Source organism: Ursus maritimus, unplaced genomic scaffold, assembly GCF_017311325.1.
Source record: "Ursus maritimus isolate PB19 unplaced genomic scaffold, ASM1731132v1 scaffold_17, whole genome shotgun sequence".
Taxonomy (NCBI): Eukaryota; Metazoa; Chordata; class Mammalia; order Carnivora; family Ursidae; genus Ursus; species Ursus maritimus.
Window position 1 is genome coordinate 34171526 of NW_024424119.1, and position 17333 is coordinate 34188858.

General features: G+C 36.3%; 1 protein-coding gene across 3 annotated transcripts in view; it reads left to right on the forward strand.

Moving 5' to 3' along the window:
• Positions 1-17333, forward strand: part of FKTN (fukutin) — a 77143-nt gene that overhangs the window by 9244 nt on the left and 50566 nt on the right. For 2 of the 3 annotated variants that reach the window (XM_008707910.2, XM_008707918.2), the window contains exons 3-6: positions 3326-3385; positions 7595-7798; positions 13924-14201; positions 14872-15004. In XM_008707910.2, the coding sequence (XP_008706132.1) occupies positions 3326-3385; positions 7595-7798; positions 13924-14201; positions 14872-15004 (675 nt within the window). Of the gene's footprint in view, positions 1-3325; positions 3386-7594; positions 7799-13923; positions 14202-14871; positions 15005-16767; positions 16824-17333 lie in introns of those variants that run through there. The other variant, XM_008707920.1, reaches the window with a different exon arrangement.

The following is a 17333-nucleotide window of genomic DNA, read 5'->3' on the forward strand; positions in this document are numbered from 1 at the left end:
TTTCCCTGCTCACTTGCTCTTTCTCTCTAAAATATATAAATCTTAAAAAAAGAGAGAGAGAAATCTACAAAGAGACATACAAGCAAATGATAACATGTTTAAAGCGCAGTTCATAAACCCTCTTCTGACCACTTTACTAGTTATAGTTTAAGAACTCTTCCGTTCTTTAGCTTTTGTAATCCTCTTCTGTACTGCTGTCACAGTTATTTTTCTTAAGATCCGATCCACTTATTCTCTGCATAGCATACCTATGGAATACGATCCAAATTTCTTACCATGGTATGGTGGATAGTCTCTCTGCTTCTCGAGATCTTGTCTTCTGCATACTCTGAGCCTCAGGAGGCTGACCTCTATGGACTGCATTAGCTGAGTTCCCTTGACTTTTCTAGTTGCGGTCAGCCAATGGGAAACATCACCCTGAGGTTGGAGACCAGGAGAAACGAGAGGTCAGGTTATTTATTCTCTTTGTTCTCTATTTCTAGGATCGTTGCTTGATAGGGACTGCATTCCTCCGAAATGGCTACAGTGTAGCCACTGGGTGCCAGTAACTGTTCCTCACTGGAGATATATTAACCATTAAAATAAATGAAATTTAAACTGCAGGGCCCTTCACTTCCAAAGGCCCTTGAAGGGACCTTAGGAATATGTTACAAAGCTATATATTTTGGTAAAGTTTGCAGAAGATATTTTTGCATTCTTTTTCTTAAAAAGGACCACCAAAATTGTATAATTTTCAGGCCCCCCTATAAAACTGGATCCTCCTATGTCCTTATCCTTGACCCTTCAAGCTTAGGTAAGTGCAAAGTTTATAGGGAATGAAAAACTGCTGAATAACCTACTTAGGAAGGTTATGATTGAATATTTAATGGTTGAAATAATATTTTGAGTTGGTTTTATGAGTATAAGTTCTCCAGGTAAAGAAGGATGGGAAGGTGATTACAAATAGAGGAAACAGCCTATTTGAAGAGGATGAGCAATGTGGATACCTAGACAAGGAGCACACTACCTAGAGACCAAAGGAAGTACAAAAGTCCTGAGGCAGGAACATGCCTGGCAGTTTTAAGAACAGCAAAGAGCTGAATATGGCTATAGAGGACTTTTGCTTTTATTCTAAATGAAATTAGGAACCATAGGAAAGTTTTGAGCTGATATGTGACATGATCTGACTTAAAAAAAAAAAAAAGTAGAGTGGATGCTTTGTTGAGAATAGACTGTTGGGTCAAGAGCTAACACAGACCAGTTAGAAGGCTGTTCTGGTAATTTACACGAGGTGATGATGGCTTGGACAAGGGAGCTGATAATAGAATTCATGAAAAGTGGAAACTAGAGCTATCAGAATTTGTTGATGGGCTAGATGTTGGGTATAAAAGACAGAAAGGAGTCAGGGATAACTTTAGTATTTTGGGCCTAGATAATTGGAAAAGGGAAGTTGCTGTTAACTGAGATGGGAAAGACTAGGAGAAGCAAGCTTGAGGGATGGTTAGAGATCTGGAGTTTTTCTCATACATGTTAAATTTGAGATGCTTATTTGACATCCAGTTGAAGAAGGTCAACAGATAGTTGAATATCTAAGTTTGGAATTCAAAGGACTGGTTTGGTTGGAAATATCAATTGAGAGGTGTAAGCGTATAGATTGTATTTAAAGCCATTAGAGTAAATGAGTTACCAAGAAAGTGAATATAGAGTAAGAAGAGGGAGAAAAGTCTCATGGTCTGAGTTTTGGGACCCTCCAATATCAGAGATGGAAGAACTAGCAAATGAGAACAAGAAGGAGCAGCCAGAGAGAAATAGCAGGAAAACCATTAGTATGGGATTCTGAGAGCCAAGCAACTGAAGTGTTTAAGTGAGACAGAAGTGATCAACAGTTCTTGATAGATCAAATAAGACAAGGAGTAATAATTGACCATTGGATTTAGCAACGTGGAGGTCATTGGTGATCTTGATGAATACTTGGAAGTGTGAAATTAATCTTGTAAGCTCATGAGAAGAGAGGAATCCAAGGCAATGAGAACAGACAACCCATTAAGGGTTTTGCTTAAAGGAGGACGGAATTGTTAGTTGGGAAAAGAGGAATTGTTTGTTTGTTTTAAGATAGGTGAAATAATATATTTATATATTGATGGTAATGATCCAGGAGAGAGAACAAACAGCTCAGAAATTCAGTCTCATCTACTCATGGAGGGCTAGGGTGAGCAACAAGGGCTATGTTACAGAGTTTATAGTCTCTTTTCAAGGATGAAGATTACAAAGCTGTCTCTTTGTGATTTGTTCTCAAATATCCCTTGGTATGAAAATGTTATTGTCTAAGTTGCAGAGCTTATGAGGAGAGACAGTTCTGACTTTACCTTAATTACTCAGTATACCTCTTTCTCTTTTTCGCTCTCCTTCCCTGCATTTAACAAACCATCAGGGTGCCTGGGTGGCTGAGTCAGTTAAGCATCTGCCTTTGGCTCAGGTTATGATCTGGGATTGAGTCCTGCATCAGGTTCCCTGCTCAGCGGGGAGTCTGCTTCTCCCTCTCCCTCTGCCCCTCCCCCCCTGCTTGTGCTCTCTCTTGTTCACTCTCTCAAATAAATGAATAAAATCTTAAAAACAAAACCCATCATTAAACATTTACTCATTACCAAGCACTACACTAGGCACTGTCAATACAGAGAAGGATTGGACTTGGTCCCTTGCAGTTTACTGGGGATATGAGTCTCCTTTTTAGGAACGTGGGGCATATTTCATTTTTAGGGTAAGGCTATTCTTACTATTCTTCAGCATCCTCCCATCTATATCTTATAGGTAAAGAACATATTCAAGGCATAAGAAACTTCTCTGAATCTTCTTTGAGCATGAAACATTTTTCCTATTGTCTGTAGACCATCAGACATTCTTTTTCCTGTTACTTTCGAAGTATTTCGGGGCTTATCAGTTGAAGACTGATAATGCTTTCTTCCTTCTGATTCTCTAGACCTGGATATTTTTTTAAATTTTTATTTTTATTTTTTAGTGGAGTATAGTTGATACACCATGTTATGTTAGTTTCAACACAGTGATTCAACAGTTATGCTATGCTCACTACAAGTATAGCTACCATATGCTATGTAACACTATTACAGTACCATTGACTGTATTCCCCAGGCTGTACCTTTGGTCCCCATGGCTTATTCATTCCATAACTAGAAGCCTGTATCTCCCACTCCCCTTCACTCACTTTGCCCATCCCCTCACCTCTTCCCTTCTAGCCGACACTCTAGTGATTGTTCTCTGTATGCCAAGCAAAATAAGTCAGAGAAAGACAGCTTTGAATTTACTAAAATATTTTTTGTTGTCCTCTTAGAATGGAGCTGGTTTATCAAAATCTAAAGGAAGCCGAATTGGATTTGATAGCACACAGTGGGTATGTATGATAAACATGAATGAAATTCCTCATTTACAATGTTCCTTTGGTTCATTTATTCATGTACTCAATAAGTATTTGTTGAATGATGATGCTGATAATAGCTGTCTTGGTGGGCAGTGGGAGTACGTGGTGGAGGGGAAGGGGCAGGCTCTGTGTCAAGTGTATTACATGCAGTATCTCATTTAGTCCTTATGGCAACTTTATGAAGTCAGTACATATTGTTATCCTCAGTTCACTTAAAGGGTTTAAGGTTAGTTGGCTAATAAGTGGCTGAGTCTAGATTCTAAGTGTTTACCTTCAAAATTCTCACTCACTGAACTATGGTGCATCCCCCAATGAAAAAATATATGAATCAGGATTGAACTATGAGTAAGGGAAAATAATGATTAGGAATAAAAATCTATTCAACAGGTTTCCTTTTTAAGATAAGGAAAACTAGTAGTACATACGATATATCCCTGTTTTGATTTATAAATTCAGAGCCTATACATTTATAAAAATATGTTTTCTTACCTTTTTTTCTAGGCAAATTTAGAATGAAAAGTGATGCTAGGTTACTAGTTACTAATAAAAAATTACATTTATCCTATCAGTATACATTTTGGTTATGACCAGTTATTTCTTGTGGATGACTTCAGTCTTTGGCATCTCTCTAACCAGAGACATGAAGCTTCTAAGATAGGAAGTGGGTTTTCAAAATCATGAAGCAGCAGTGAAGTAGTAATAATTTTAGGTCATTGCTGGCATCAGTTGGTTTTGAATTACTATTTAAAAAGTAAAGTCTGGGATATCCTTTATCAGGCTCCTCATCTATGAAGTATCAAGATGAACTTTTAATTTATTAAAAATAGCAGATGTTTTGCTCTGTGAACTTAGGGAAGTCTGAGGGGAGCAAGAAGCCCCATCATTTTCATTCAAGGAAGGATCCAGAGGTGGGAGAAAAGAATGGATTTTTTTTTAGAGATTTTATTTATTTATTTGACAGAGATAGAGACAGCCAGCGAGAGAGGGAACACAAGCAGGGGGAGTGGGATAGGAAGAAGCAGGCTCATAGCGGAGGAGCCTGATGTGGGGCTCGATCCCATAACGCCAGGATCACGCCCTGAGCCGAAGGCAGATGCTTAACGACTGCGCCACCCAGGTGCCCCAAGAATGGATTTTTTTTTAAAAGGGTTTACTTCCAAGATAAATGAGCAAATATTAAGGAACAGCTTGCTACATTCAGTGAGTTCTCTTTGTTAATTACATTGCATGGTATAAGAATCAGTCTTTATAACTGCAGAATTATAAGGAAGGGAAGTACTAAAATACTTTTGTAATAGTATTTTAAAAGGAAGGAAAAGTGAAATCTGATCAGTAAGTGGGATATGAGCCCTGATAAAATTCTAGAATGAGTTATTAAAAAGATGACTTGAGAGCACTTAGGAAAGGGAATGATTATTAGGAACTAGCCTTTCTCTAAGAACAAGTCCCTCCAAGCCCTTTTAGATGAATAGGCTTACAGTCTTAGTGTACCCTGTTTTCAACAAGACGTTTTTCTTTCTTGCAAACAAAATGGATTACTGAAGGTAGATGGTAATAGTCATGTCTATTTAGAATTAATTGGATTTAGAGTCAATTAGACATCTGTTTCCAAGGAGCATTGATGATTGCATTGATAACAACCTGGAAGGCGTATTTAGAAGGTGAGTTAGAGAATCTCTCCTCTACCCTGCCCTAATCTATATTTATATCAATAATTGTAATGAAGCCATAAATATGTTCATCATGTTTGTATTTAACACTAAGCTGAAAGAGATTTCATTCAACAAACATTTATTAAGCACCTTATATGTGCTGGTGTCTGTCACTTCATCATCTTTCTTCCAGAATCATTTCTTTTATTCTCCTGGTATAAAGCACAGAAAGCAACAACCATAAAAGAAAAAAAAATGATAAATTAGAATATCAAAATTTAAGACTTCTACTCCTCAAAAGACACCATTAAGAAAATGAATAGATATGCCACAGAGGAGGAAATATTTACAAAACATGTATCTGACAAAAGATAGGGTATCAAGAGTATATAAAGAACTCCTACAACCCAAAAACAGATTTTTTGTTCATACTCTATCAAGTTGAGGAAGTATCCTATTCCTGGTTTGCTGAGAGGTTTTAATCATGACTAGGTATTGAATTTTTTTCTATAATTTTTTTTTTTTAAAGATTTTATGTATTTATTCGACAGAGATAGAGACAGCCAGCGAGAGAGGGAACACAAGCAGGGGGAGTGGGAGAGGAAGAAGCAGGCTCATAGCAGAAGGGCCTGATGTGGGGCTCGATCCCAGATCGCCGGGATCACGCCCTGAGCCGAACCCGCCTCCCAAACCCTCAGTTTGAATTTTGTCAAATACTTCTTCTGTATTGAAATTATCATTGGGTTTTCCCCCTTTATTCTGTTGATATGGTGAATTTCATTGATTGATTTTCAAATGCTAAACTAACCTTTCATTTCTGGGATAAACCCAGGTCAGGATGTTTACTCTTTTTTTGGTCTTTTTTTTTTTTTTAAGCTACTGGAATTGATTTTCTAGTATCTTGTTAAGTATTACTGCATCTATTTGCATGTGAGATAGTGGTTTACAATTTTCTTTTTTTGTAATATTTTTGTCAGGTTTTGGTATTAGGATTACCCTGGTCTCATACAATGAGTTAGGAAAGATTCTCCCTGTTCATTTTTCTGAAAAAGTTTTTGTAGAATCGGTATTATTCCTTAAATCTTTGATAGAATTTACCTGTGCACCATCTGAGTCTGGAGTTTTTTCTTGTTGTTGCTATTGTTTTGATGGCAGAGTTTTTATATATAACAAATATATATATGTATAACAATACATATGAATATATAGCAAATATATATATGAATATATAACACACATATATAAATTCAATTTTGTTAATAGGTACAGTGCAATTCAGATTTTCCATTTCATCTTGTGACTATTTGTTAATAGTGTTTTTAAAGAAGTTTGTCCATTTTATCTAAGTTATTGAATCTTTTAGCATGAAGTTATCTTTCTAACTTTTTACTTAGTTGTTTCACCCACTAAGAGATAATAAACTCCTCTAGAGCAGAGATTATTGTAGTCTTGGTATTTGCTTACTCAGCACTGAAAGCAAATGGTAAGAGACTTATTACTAGCTTTATCTCATTTTTTAATTTGAATTCAATGTAGTTAACATTAGTTTTGGGGGTAGAATTTAGTGATTCATCAGTTGCATATAACACCCAGTGCTCATTACATCAAATGCCCTCCTTAATTCCCATTACCCAATTACCCAATCCCCCCACCCACAGGCCCTCCAGCAACCCTCAGTTTGTTCCCTATAGTTAAGAGTCTCTTATGGTCATTTTTTTCTATCCTTAAAATTCTTAATATCCTTGTTTATTTATTATCTTGTATATGTTTTTACATATTTCTTCAGATTTTGTGAATATGAGTTTACCCTTAATTCTATGAGGCACCTTTTTGATGGCATACGTTCCTATGATATTATTACTTTCATTAAAGTATGCTTTTAAGCAGTGATGTATACTAGTTATCCTATTTATCTTTGCTGCTCTTTGGTGTTACTTACTCTTGAGTGTGATTATTGTGTTTCTATTTTAATTTTGAAATCTATTTTTTCAATAGAGGACTCTACTTACTGCCCCAAAGAATTATATTTTAAAATACTACATTATTATTAGAAAATCAGACTATATATGGGAATAGTCTAGCAGGCAATATATTTTAGTTTTAATCTTTTGCTTAGAAACATTATTAAGCAGTATTATAAACATGAAAAAAGTGGCACATACAATTAATTTTTGATTTTGAAAAGACTGACATGACCGATTTTTAAAAACTGACAGATCTGGTATTTCCTCTCCCACTTTGGCTCAAAAAGGTTTAGCTAATACCAAGGGAATAATCTGTAAGCCCAACGTTTTCATCTCAGATAGGACTTCCTCTATGAAGATTTTGTTATTCTACTGATGTATAGTTAATTAGTAGCTTACTATTCTCTATATGTTGCAAATATTTTACTATAGCATATTTTACCTTGTATTGTAAATATACTGAGTGAAAACTATATATTCTTATAAAATTAATGACTAAAAATTTAATAAGGTAGATTGTTGTATCGGTTTAGAAGAATTAAGGGACTTTTTTTCCTTTCAAACAGCGTGCAGTTAAAAAATTTATTATGCTAACATCCAGCCAAAATGTACCAGTGTTCCTTATTGATCCTTTGATTCTGGAATTGATTAATAAAGATTTTGAACAACTCAAGAATACTTCTCTTGGCTCCACTTCAGAGTGCAAGTTTTTCTGTGTTCGGAGAGACTTTACTACGTTTGCACTGAGGTATCACCTTTGGAAGAATGAGGTAAGATGATTTGCTTTCAGATAACAGAATGTGTCTTTTACAAAATAGTGTGGGATTAAACCAGTTTAAAAGTAAAACATTTCAAAAATCTTTAAAGCTTTTTGTAAATTGTATTGGGAATATTTTCAGCAGTAAGTTAACAGAAGACACTTAATGGCTTAAGCAGATAGGGGACTTATTTTTCTTGTGTAACAAGAGGTTAAAAGATTGGTGCTGTTGGTATTAGTTCAGCTGCCCACTGGTGTCAGGGCTGGCATCCCTGAAGTTCTTTCTTCATTTTTCTCATCATTACAAGATAGCTGTCATAGTTCCCACGCATCACATCCATGTTTAAGGCAGGAAGATGAAAGGAAGGGATGATGACACTATTCATCCTTTGAAGCAAAAATTTTTCTTGAAAGCTCTGATAAACTGCTTATAACTCACTGTCCAGAGCTTGACTCATCTTGTTGTAAAGGGAGCTAAAAAGACAGGTATTTAGAATTTCCATCAGTGTGGGCAGGCAAGTAGGAAGGGATTTGGTGATGAATATTCAGTATCTGCCCCATAAGGTATCTAAGGGCAATATCACTAGTCTGTAGCACTACTCTTTCCATTGTGTAAGTGTGCAGTACTTGTTTGATACTCAAATGGAGTGCTGCTTAAGTGTATCCAAAAATTCAAATTTATATTTCCATCCTGTTTAATGGTTACAAGCAAAAGTTGACCAAACATGCCAAAAATTTGCTCACTTCTTTATTTGGAATACCTCTAATTACCCAATTTCACTAATTTTTCATTCTGAGGAGTTATTCAAATAAGAGTGAGAAAATTAGCCTCAGGTTAAATGAACTTAAGTAGTCAGTCAGCCACTCATGATAGATGTGCCCCAGCTCTGCAGTGGGGTTTGTTTTAGTTTTGTTGACCCCTGAGAGGTAAGCTTATACTCCAGGGTGATGATGGGAAGGCAGTATAAGCAGCACGTTGCCTTGATTGCCCTCGGCTCTTACACAGAGCCTCAAGAGACTGAGATTTGACATTTTCCTGGCTTACAGCTCTTTACAGGCAGTGATGCAAGTGATGGGACAGACGAAGTGTACGTATAAGTACATGGGTTTTGTTGGCATATTTTTTTCTTTCTTCCCGATTTTATATTAAAATATTTAAACTTTGGAGAAGTTAGGATATGGTATTTTAAATTTAATTTTTATATTTTTAATTAAAATAATACCAATCCTAAGTTTGAAAAGTCAGATACTAATGCAGAACTCATAAGGGAAAAGAGCAGTATCTGCTTCTTTCCTCATCCCTTATTTCTACTCCCAGAGTCAACCACTCTCAACTCTTTCTACCTTGTTTATCTTCTCATTTATAAATGAGATGTTTCCACTTCTATTTTTTAATATTTCTTATTTAGTTTGTAAATTATGAGATTCAGCTCATATCTATTTTGTCTTCATATATACACACACTCTCTCTTTTCTCCCATCATCATCCTAAAATGACTACATCACATTTTGTAGTTAAATCAATAGTGTTAACCTTATGGATATGTAATCACATGGATGCTACCTAATTTAATCTCATATTCCTTTTCTTATGCAACTCTTTTTTCTCCTTTTCTGTTTGCTAATTTTCTATGTGTTTATTAATAATCTATGTATAAATTCTGTAACAGAAGCATAAAACTGTCAGTAGGCTCTAACACATCAGGTAATCTCTCAGTTCTATTTTCTTGCCCTTGGAGATGTTCCTTCTAGAACTTTTGGTCTTCTTGCCTTAATACAGACTTATCGTTGTGCAGATATTTTTCTGTAACTCCCCTTCACAATATTTTAGGAATTCCCTCTGAGAAAGGGTGAATGGGAGATTGAAACCTTGCATATCTGAAAATGTTTCTTTTTACCTGCATGTTTGATTTCTAATTTGACTTATATAATAGTTAGCTTCTACTGTGTAACAAATCACCCTAAAATTTAGTGGCTTAAACGACAACCGTTTGTGTAGCTCATGATTCTCTGACAGTGATTTGGGTTGCATTTAGCTGGGCAATTCTTCTGATCTCAGCTAAGCTCAGTTTCCAGTCAGTTAGGCAGCTCTGCTTCCTCAGGATGGCTGGCTGTCAAATGGGGCAGTGGGGGTGCCTGGGCCAACGTGTCTTTCATCATCCAGGCTAGTGAGAAAGCAAAAACATGAAGGGTTTCTTGACATTGTTAAAATATTAAGATTTTTTAACCATGAGCATAAATACAGCTCCCTTCATTCAGGTGTCCTTTGATGAGCTTTAATAGAATATTGTAATTTTTCTAACAGATTTTGCACATTTTAAAAAAGATTTTATTTATTTATTTAGAGAGGTCATAAGTGGGGAGAGGGGCAGAGGGAGAGGGAGAGGGAGAGCATCTCAAGGAGACTCTGCACTGAGTGTGGAGCCCAGTGCGGACTCAATCCCACAACCCTAAGATCATGACCTGAGCTGAAATCAAGAGTCGGACGCTCGACCAACTGAGCCACCCAGGTGCTCCATATTTTGCACATTTTTGATAAGATTTATTCCTTGCTGCCTTACAGTTTGTGTGTGTGCGTGTGCGTGTGTGTGTGTGTGTGTGTGTGTGTGTGTGTGTAGTGGGGGCAGTGGATAATGTGGATATTTTTCCTCTTCCTTGTCCAATTCATTGTTACAGGTAATGAGAATGCTGTTGATTTTTGTGTATTGATCCCATTTCCCAGCTACTGTTCTGAACTCTGCACTGTATAAACTCCAAAGTTCCTTCCTCCCATTCTCCTTTCCTTGCTCCCATCCCTCCTCTCTTTCTTTTTCTCTTTCTTTAAATGTAAATGGTTGTATTTTCTGCACAAAAAGACATTTTAGTTTCTTCCTTTCTAACCCTTAAACCTAATTTCTTTTTCTTGTATTATTGATTTAGGTAGAACTCCCCCTCCCCCAGGATAGCATTAAATAAAAGTGGTCTTTCTTTCTGAAAGAAAGAATATTTTATTACTTGGATGTTGAACTTCCAGAATTGATTCTCTCATTTTCTTGTCTTTGCTCTATGATTTTCCATCTCTTTTTTCTAACTGTTCTACTTTTAGACAAAATCTTTAACAATGCCATTGATTTTCTTCATATTCTAGCTCAAAATTTTTATATTTTTCTAAAAGTTTTGTATACTCTTTCTTATAATAGGATTCTTGTTTCATGGGTGCAGTTTTGTCTTTTTCACTCTGTAGATTTTCATGTTTTGGGGGTTTTGTTTAGTTGTTTGCTTCCTGCTGCGTTTTGTTTTTCTAAATCCCTTCATTTTGGGTGTCTATTTTTTGTTATGCTTCTTTATTTTATTTGGTTTTATGATACAGGCTTTCTACAGTGTTTGTTGATCTTTGTTCATATTTAAGAATGAGGCATTGAAAACCAATTGGAAGCGTTTTGTTATGACCTTGCTTCATAAACTGGTGATTTTCACCGTAGTGTAATAAGGCTATACCAGCTTTTTCACCAGCTCCTAAATGTCAGTATTTGTAGGCCATTCCTACTGTTTTGTTGGATTTCCTCATAGAAAAAAGACTACAAAGCTTGTATACCTTTTCTATAAAGAGTCTTTTATTCCTTTATTTTCCCAAAATGAAGTTTATAGAAGTTATAACCTGCCTACATACATAATTCCCCAAGTCAGTATAATGTCTTAACTATAATATAAATTAGAAATAAAAGGAAGTGTGTATTTCAGCATGTAAATGTTCGGTCATGACTACACTGGAAAACATAATGAAGTAATTCAGATGGTTTCACTTTTCAGTGAATCATTAAATATGATTAGCTTCAATGTAGACTCATTATGAATGATATTGTTAGTAATGTGGTTTTTTAAAATAGTGAACAAGTTTGCGACAACAGAAAAGTAAAATTGTCTCTCCTTTAACATAGCTATTGTAATCCTGGGAAATAGAGGCTTAGGTCATTATGAACAAGTTTTTCACTGCAGGACTATCTGATAGAACATTTGAAATTATTCAGGACATGGGGCAGATTTTCATATTTTGGATTGTAGGATGTCTAGTATTCCTCTCCTGAGCCTCTAAATGCCAGTTGTGTCTTCCTCAGTCATTATGATAATTTAAAATATGCCACAAATTATTTTAAAGATTTTATTTATTTGAGAGAGAGAGCGAGAGAGAGAGAGAGAGAGAGAGAGCATGAGCAGGGGGAGGGGCAGAGGGAGAGGGAAAAGCAGACTCCCCGCTGAGCAGGGAACCCGCCACGGGCTCCATCCCAGGACCCTGGGATGACCTGAGTTGAAGGCAGATGCTTAAGCAGCTGAGCCACCCAGACACCCCTGCCCACAAATTATTTAAATGTCTCTTGGACACAGTACCACTTGCCTTGAAAACCAGTACTTTAGAAGAAAGAAAATGTGCCACAATTGGCAAAAACCAATATGACCATAGTTGGTGGAAGAAGCAAAAAGTCAGAAGGGGGAAACCATGAAAGATTTTATGAAGATTGTAAGGCCAGGCCTAGAAGTATTATATGGTATTTCTTCCACATTCCTTTGACCGGGACACAGTTTAGCTCTATATCCATAAAGGAGAAGACAATTGTTACTGCTAGGTTAGCATTTTCTACCAGAATTAACACTTTCTCTCATATAACAGTATAAACAACATAACAACAAATATCAATTGAGCATCTGCTGGGTACTAGTCACTCTGTTAATTCCTATGGTTGAGGAACTTGAAGTTTATTGATGGAGTTTAAACAAACTATTAAAAAGCAGTATAATCAATACTATGATAGAGGTCTGTGTCTGTAATGACAGCATGAATGAGGATACAGCTAATCTGAATGACAACATTCAAAAGCAGTAAGTGATGTGAATAAAGTATTCTTGAAGAATGTTTATGAATGCTTTGGCTTTTAAGGCAAACTTACAGACACAGCTCCATAATTTAATAACATCAAAGTCTGATATTACCACTTAGAGCTTTGTTTTCCTTAACTGTAGACTAGGTATAATAATATTTTCCTTGCTGACCTCAAATAGTTTCTGGGGGCATCAGATGAGATAATGAATGTGAATGAGCTTCATATACATTATATAAATATAGACTAGAGAAGGTAGTATTAAGAATGGAAAGAACCGTGAGGCGCCTGGGTGGCTCAGTTGGTTAAGCATCTGCCTTCAGCTCAGGTCAGGATCCCAGGTCTTGGGATCGAGCCTGGCATCTGGCTCCAGAGCCTGCTTCTCTCCCTGCCCCTCCCCCTGCTTGTGAGCTCTTTCTCAAATAAATAAAATCTTAAAAAAAAAAAAAAAAGAATGAAAAGAACCTTAGATTTGGTTGGATAAGACCTAAATGTTGGTGGTGGCTTTGCCTCTTAATAGTTTTGGTTTTTTAGACTTCCATGAGTCTGTTTTTTAATCTAGCATACCTGTGCAACTTATTTTATAAGATAGATGTCGTGTAACTACAATAACACTTATAAAATTTCTTGCAAATCATAAAGTTGTATTAAAATCTTGGGTATTCTCAATAATTAATACTGTTTAATCATCCACAGCACTGGTTGTTGATATTAGAAGTAAAAATCTACCATATGGATTAATCTTGTTACATGAGATTTATACTGTAACTAATGATGTTGGAAAATGCATGTTTTATAGTATGACTCAGTTTATTTCTAATGATTTGCATTATGATGGACTTCTAATGAAGTAGCAGTTTAAGGTGCTGGGATATAAACTATGAGATGAAAGTACTACTCTTTTGAAGCAACTTTTGAAGAGAGATTAATGGAAGTTAAATTGAAAATTACGAGTTTTAAGTGTTATCCTTATATTAACATTTACTTCATAGATACTAACCAGAGAACACTAACATGAGCATTCTCTTTCCAAGGAAGAAATTGATATTAATTTGCGCAAAGGGAGTCTTTGAACATGTCTGCCAAACTACGTAGTTTCCCTTTTTGGTATTCTCCTTTATTCTCCCACCACCACCTTCCGCCTTGCCACCCTTAGTTTGAAATCTTTGGCCAAAGAGCAGACTAGCAAAAAATATGTATGGCTTAATTTGGTGTAAGAATCACTTTAGTTTTGCTGCCAGTATTTCGTTTTAAATATTTAAGCTTGATGTTTCTTTGGTTTTAGGAAGGCTGGTTTCGGATAGCTGAAAATATGGGATTTCAGTGCCTTAAGATTGAGAGCAAAGATCCCCGGCTAGATGGGATAGACTCACTTTCTGGAACTGAAATTCCGCTGCACTACATCTGCAGATTGGCCAATCATGCCATCCACTTGGTGGTCTTTCATGAGAGGAGTGGCAACTACCTCTGGCATGGCCATTTACGGCTCAAAGGACACATGGACAGGAAATTTGTTCCTTTTCGAAAATTACGGTTTGGTCGTTATCCTGGAGCTTTCGACAGGTAAATTCAGGATCTAAAGAGGAGTTCTGAAACCTCTATTGTCCAGTCATGACTTCTTTCTCTTTGTTTACATTTAGTAATTAAATCTAATATGTAGTTCACACAAATCAGTTTTGAAATGTAAATATTCAACAGGAAGAAATTCATGGACAGGTGCGCCAGGAAATATATATAAGAATGTTGATAACAACACTGTTCTCAATGCCCCCAAACATTGTATATTCACACAATGAAATAGTGTACTGCTTAATACAGGAAATGAATGAATTAGTGCTCTGTGTAACAATGTAGATGAATCCTACAATCTTGAGTGACAGGAGCAAGACATAAAATAATACAGCTCTTGATTATATTTATAAAAAGTGCAAGTACAGGAGAAAGTATGTTCATGGATATATGCTTACATAGTAAAAGTGGTCAAAAGGTACAGACTTCCAGTTATAAGATAAATAAGTTCTGGGGATGTAATGTACAGTGTGGTGACTATAGCTAACAGTGCTGTATTATATATTTGAAAGTTGCTGAGAGAGTAGATCTTGAAAAGTGATCTCAGAGGTAACTGAGGAAAATATGCTTGATGTTTAGCTATTTTACTTATCTTGTATATTTTGAAGAGGCTGCCAGTTTTCTGGGTTAAGTCCTTGTGATAAATCTTAACTTTTTTTTTCAGGCCAGAGTTGCAACAAATTACTGTCGATGGACTAGAAGTTTTCATCCCAAAAGATCCAGTGCACTTTCTAGAAGAAATACCACACTCTAGGTTTATTGAGTGTAGGTATAAAGAAGCTCGAGCATTCTTTCAGGTTAGAAATAATCAAATATTGTACTTTTTAAATTAAGGGAGATGTATTTATTTTTAATATTTCTGGGGAGGGGTAGCAAATGAAGGGACTTACAAAAAATTGGTAAGAAAACCTCTTTTTTGATTCATCCATTTTCTTCTAGATTGTTTTATTTTAACTTTTTAAAAAGTAGATTAGTAGATTAAAGATTTATTTATTTATTTTTGAGAGAGAGAGAGCGTGCACGTGCGCAAGAGCAAGGAGAGGTGCAGAGGGGAGTCCCATGTGGGACCTGATCCCAAGACCCCAGGATCATGACCTGAGCTGAAGGCAGGTGCTTCACCAACTGAGCCACCAGGGTACCGTAAAGTAGATTAAACATCAACCTTAAGAAATTATTTCTTCCCTAGTTGAATGGTGTGATGTTTATGGAGACCTTGTTTTATTTGGATAGACTTTTGGTAGGTTTAGCACTGGCCTGTGCTTTCAGTTAGGATACCCCATACACTTTATCAAAGGTGGTGTGTTCTTGAAGCACCCCAGTTAGGATGAAGCCACTGTAGAAGATAGACCATGTAGATTTGGAAAAGATTTCAGTTTTTCTCAGAGGGTTGGCAATGACTATGAATTCTTTGTGTTTATGAAGGTTTTTAAAAGTAAATGCTACACAGAGACCAGTGCTTTTTGAACTTTACTTTATTCTGCTGCTGTAGCTTTCAATTCAATTTTTTATCGAAAGCCTGTTTCCCAGGAACTCTGCTGACCCTGAGGATGGAAAGATGATTTTGAGAGACATGAAAGTTCAGCTCTAAGATATGATTTGAAACAGAAATACAGTGAAACCGGTTAGATTTATTGTGGGGTTTTTGTACCCTAATCCTTCCACTTGCCCTTTATTTTCTGGGATTCCCTTCCAAGAAAGCTGTAGACACATGGACAGGAATGGAATGAGGGAATGAAGTACCAACTGTATTATCACTGGCCAAGTGCCTGACACCCGCAAATGCAAGGTTTTTCTGGTAGCCTGTGTTATTCCCCTGGGCCGAGGCCTGCCAGCCTTCCTGCTGGGTCTTCCCAGGCTAGTCCCCTTAAATCTGTAATTGTGGAGCTGTGTAACATACCCAGTCAGTCTCATGGATGAAAAGCTGGCAAACTGCGTCTGTGAATGGGCGTACTCTCACAGGCAAGCACTGATCATCCTTTATCACGTAGTAAGTAACAAAACGCAGAGGAGATGCAGCCTGGTGCTTGGACTTGACCGCTCAGTCTTCTGGCCTTACGGGAGTTTGTTCTGGTTGCCACCTCTGTCAGACCTCTTATCACGGTGAATTGTAAATGTATGTCTTGTCCCCATACTAGATGATGTGAACTTATCTCACTTTATTCACCTCTGTAGCCCCAGTATCTAGGACAGCATCTGCCACAAAGAAAAGATCCTAGAATTATGGAAAAATATATGGAGAGTAAGGTGCTCATCTGAATCAAAAGATTTTTTAAAGACACTTATTAGGACTACTCCATTACCTAGCAAGCATTTGCCCAGACTTATTTTGTTGATCTTTGTGAGAAAGCAGTATAAAGTATAAAATGCTTCAAAATATTGATACATCGTTAGGTTAGTATCAAATTTTTTAATTACGTATTTTCATTCTTTTGAATTCATCAAGCACTCAATCAGAATTTGAGTAAAGGATATGGATGACAGATGCTCAGAGGGCTTATCATATATAGCCTCATAGTTTTGATGTTTAAAGTACCATCACACTGAGGACAGGACTGTAATCCTGCCTGGAGGTTTATATTCATCGTAGGATCATGTGTGTCCTTCACTTGCAGCAAGGTATACTTGTGATTTCTAATCTGCTTTTCTCTTTCGCTGTTGTATTGGTATCACTGCTGTAGGGTGCCTAATTAGGTTGGTAACTCTTTATTCTTATTCTCTTAAATGTGTCATTCTTCATTTAAAAGTACCAGGGGGGGTCAGTTTTCAAATTAAAGTGCATACATAACTTTGAACACTTGATGGCGCCAAACAATCTTAAATATAATGCCTGGTGTAAAATAAGCAATGAACTAATCTAATAGAGCTCATAAAACAACCTTCTAACTTTCTATTTCTAATATTTTTTTGGAAACATTCTCAAACTTTCAGGAAAGTTATAAATAAAATGCAAATAATTTTTTCCTGAACCATTTGGCAGTAAGTTGTTGACTGTATACCCCACAACCTCAAATAATTTAGTATTTTCCCAAAACAAGAACATTGTCCTACATTGTCTTAATAAAAAAATCAGGAAGTTAACACATAGATTATCACCATTTAATCCCCATTCAAGTTTGCTAATTGCCC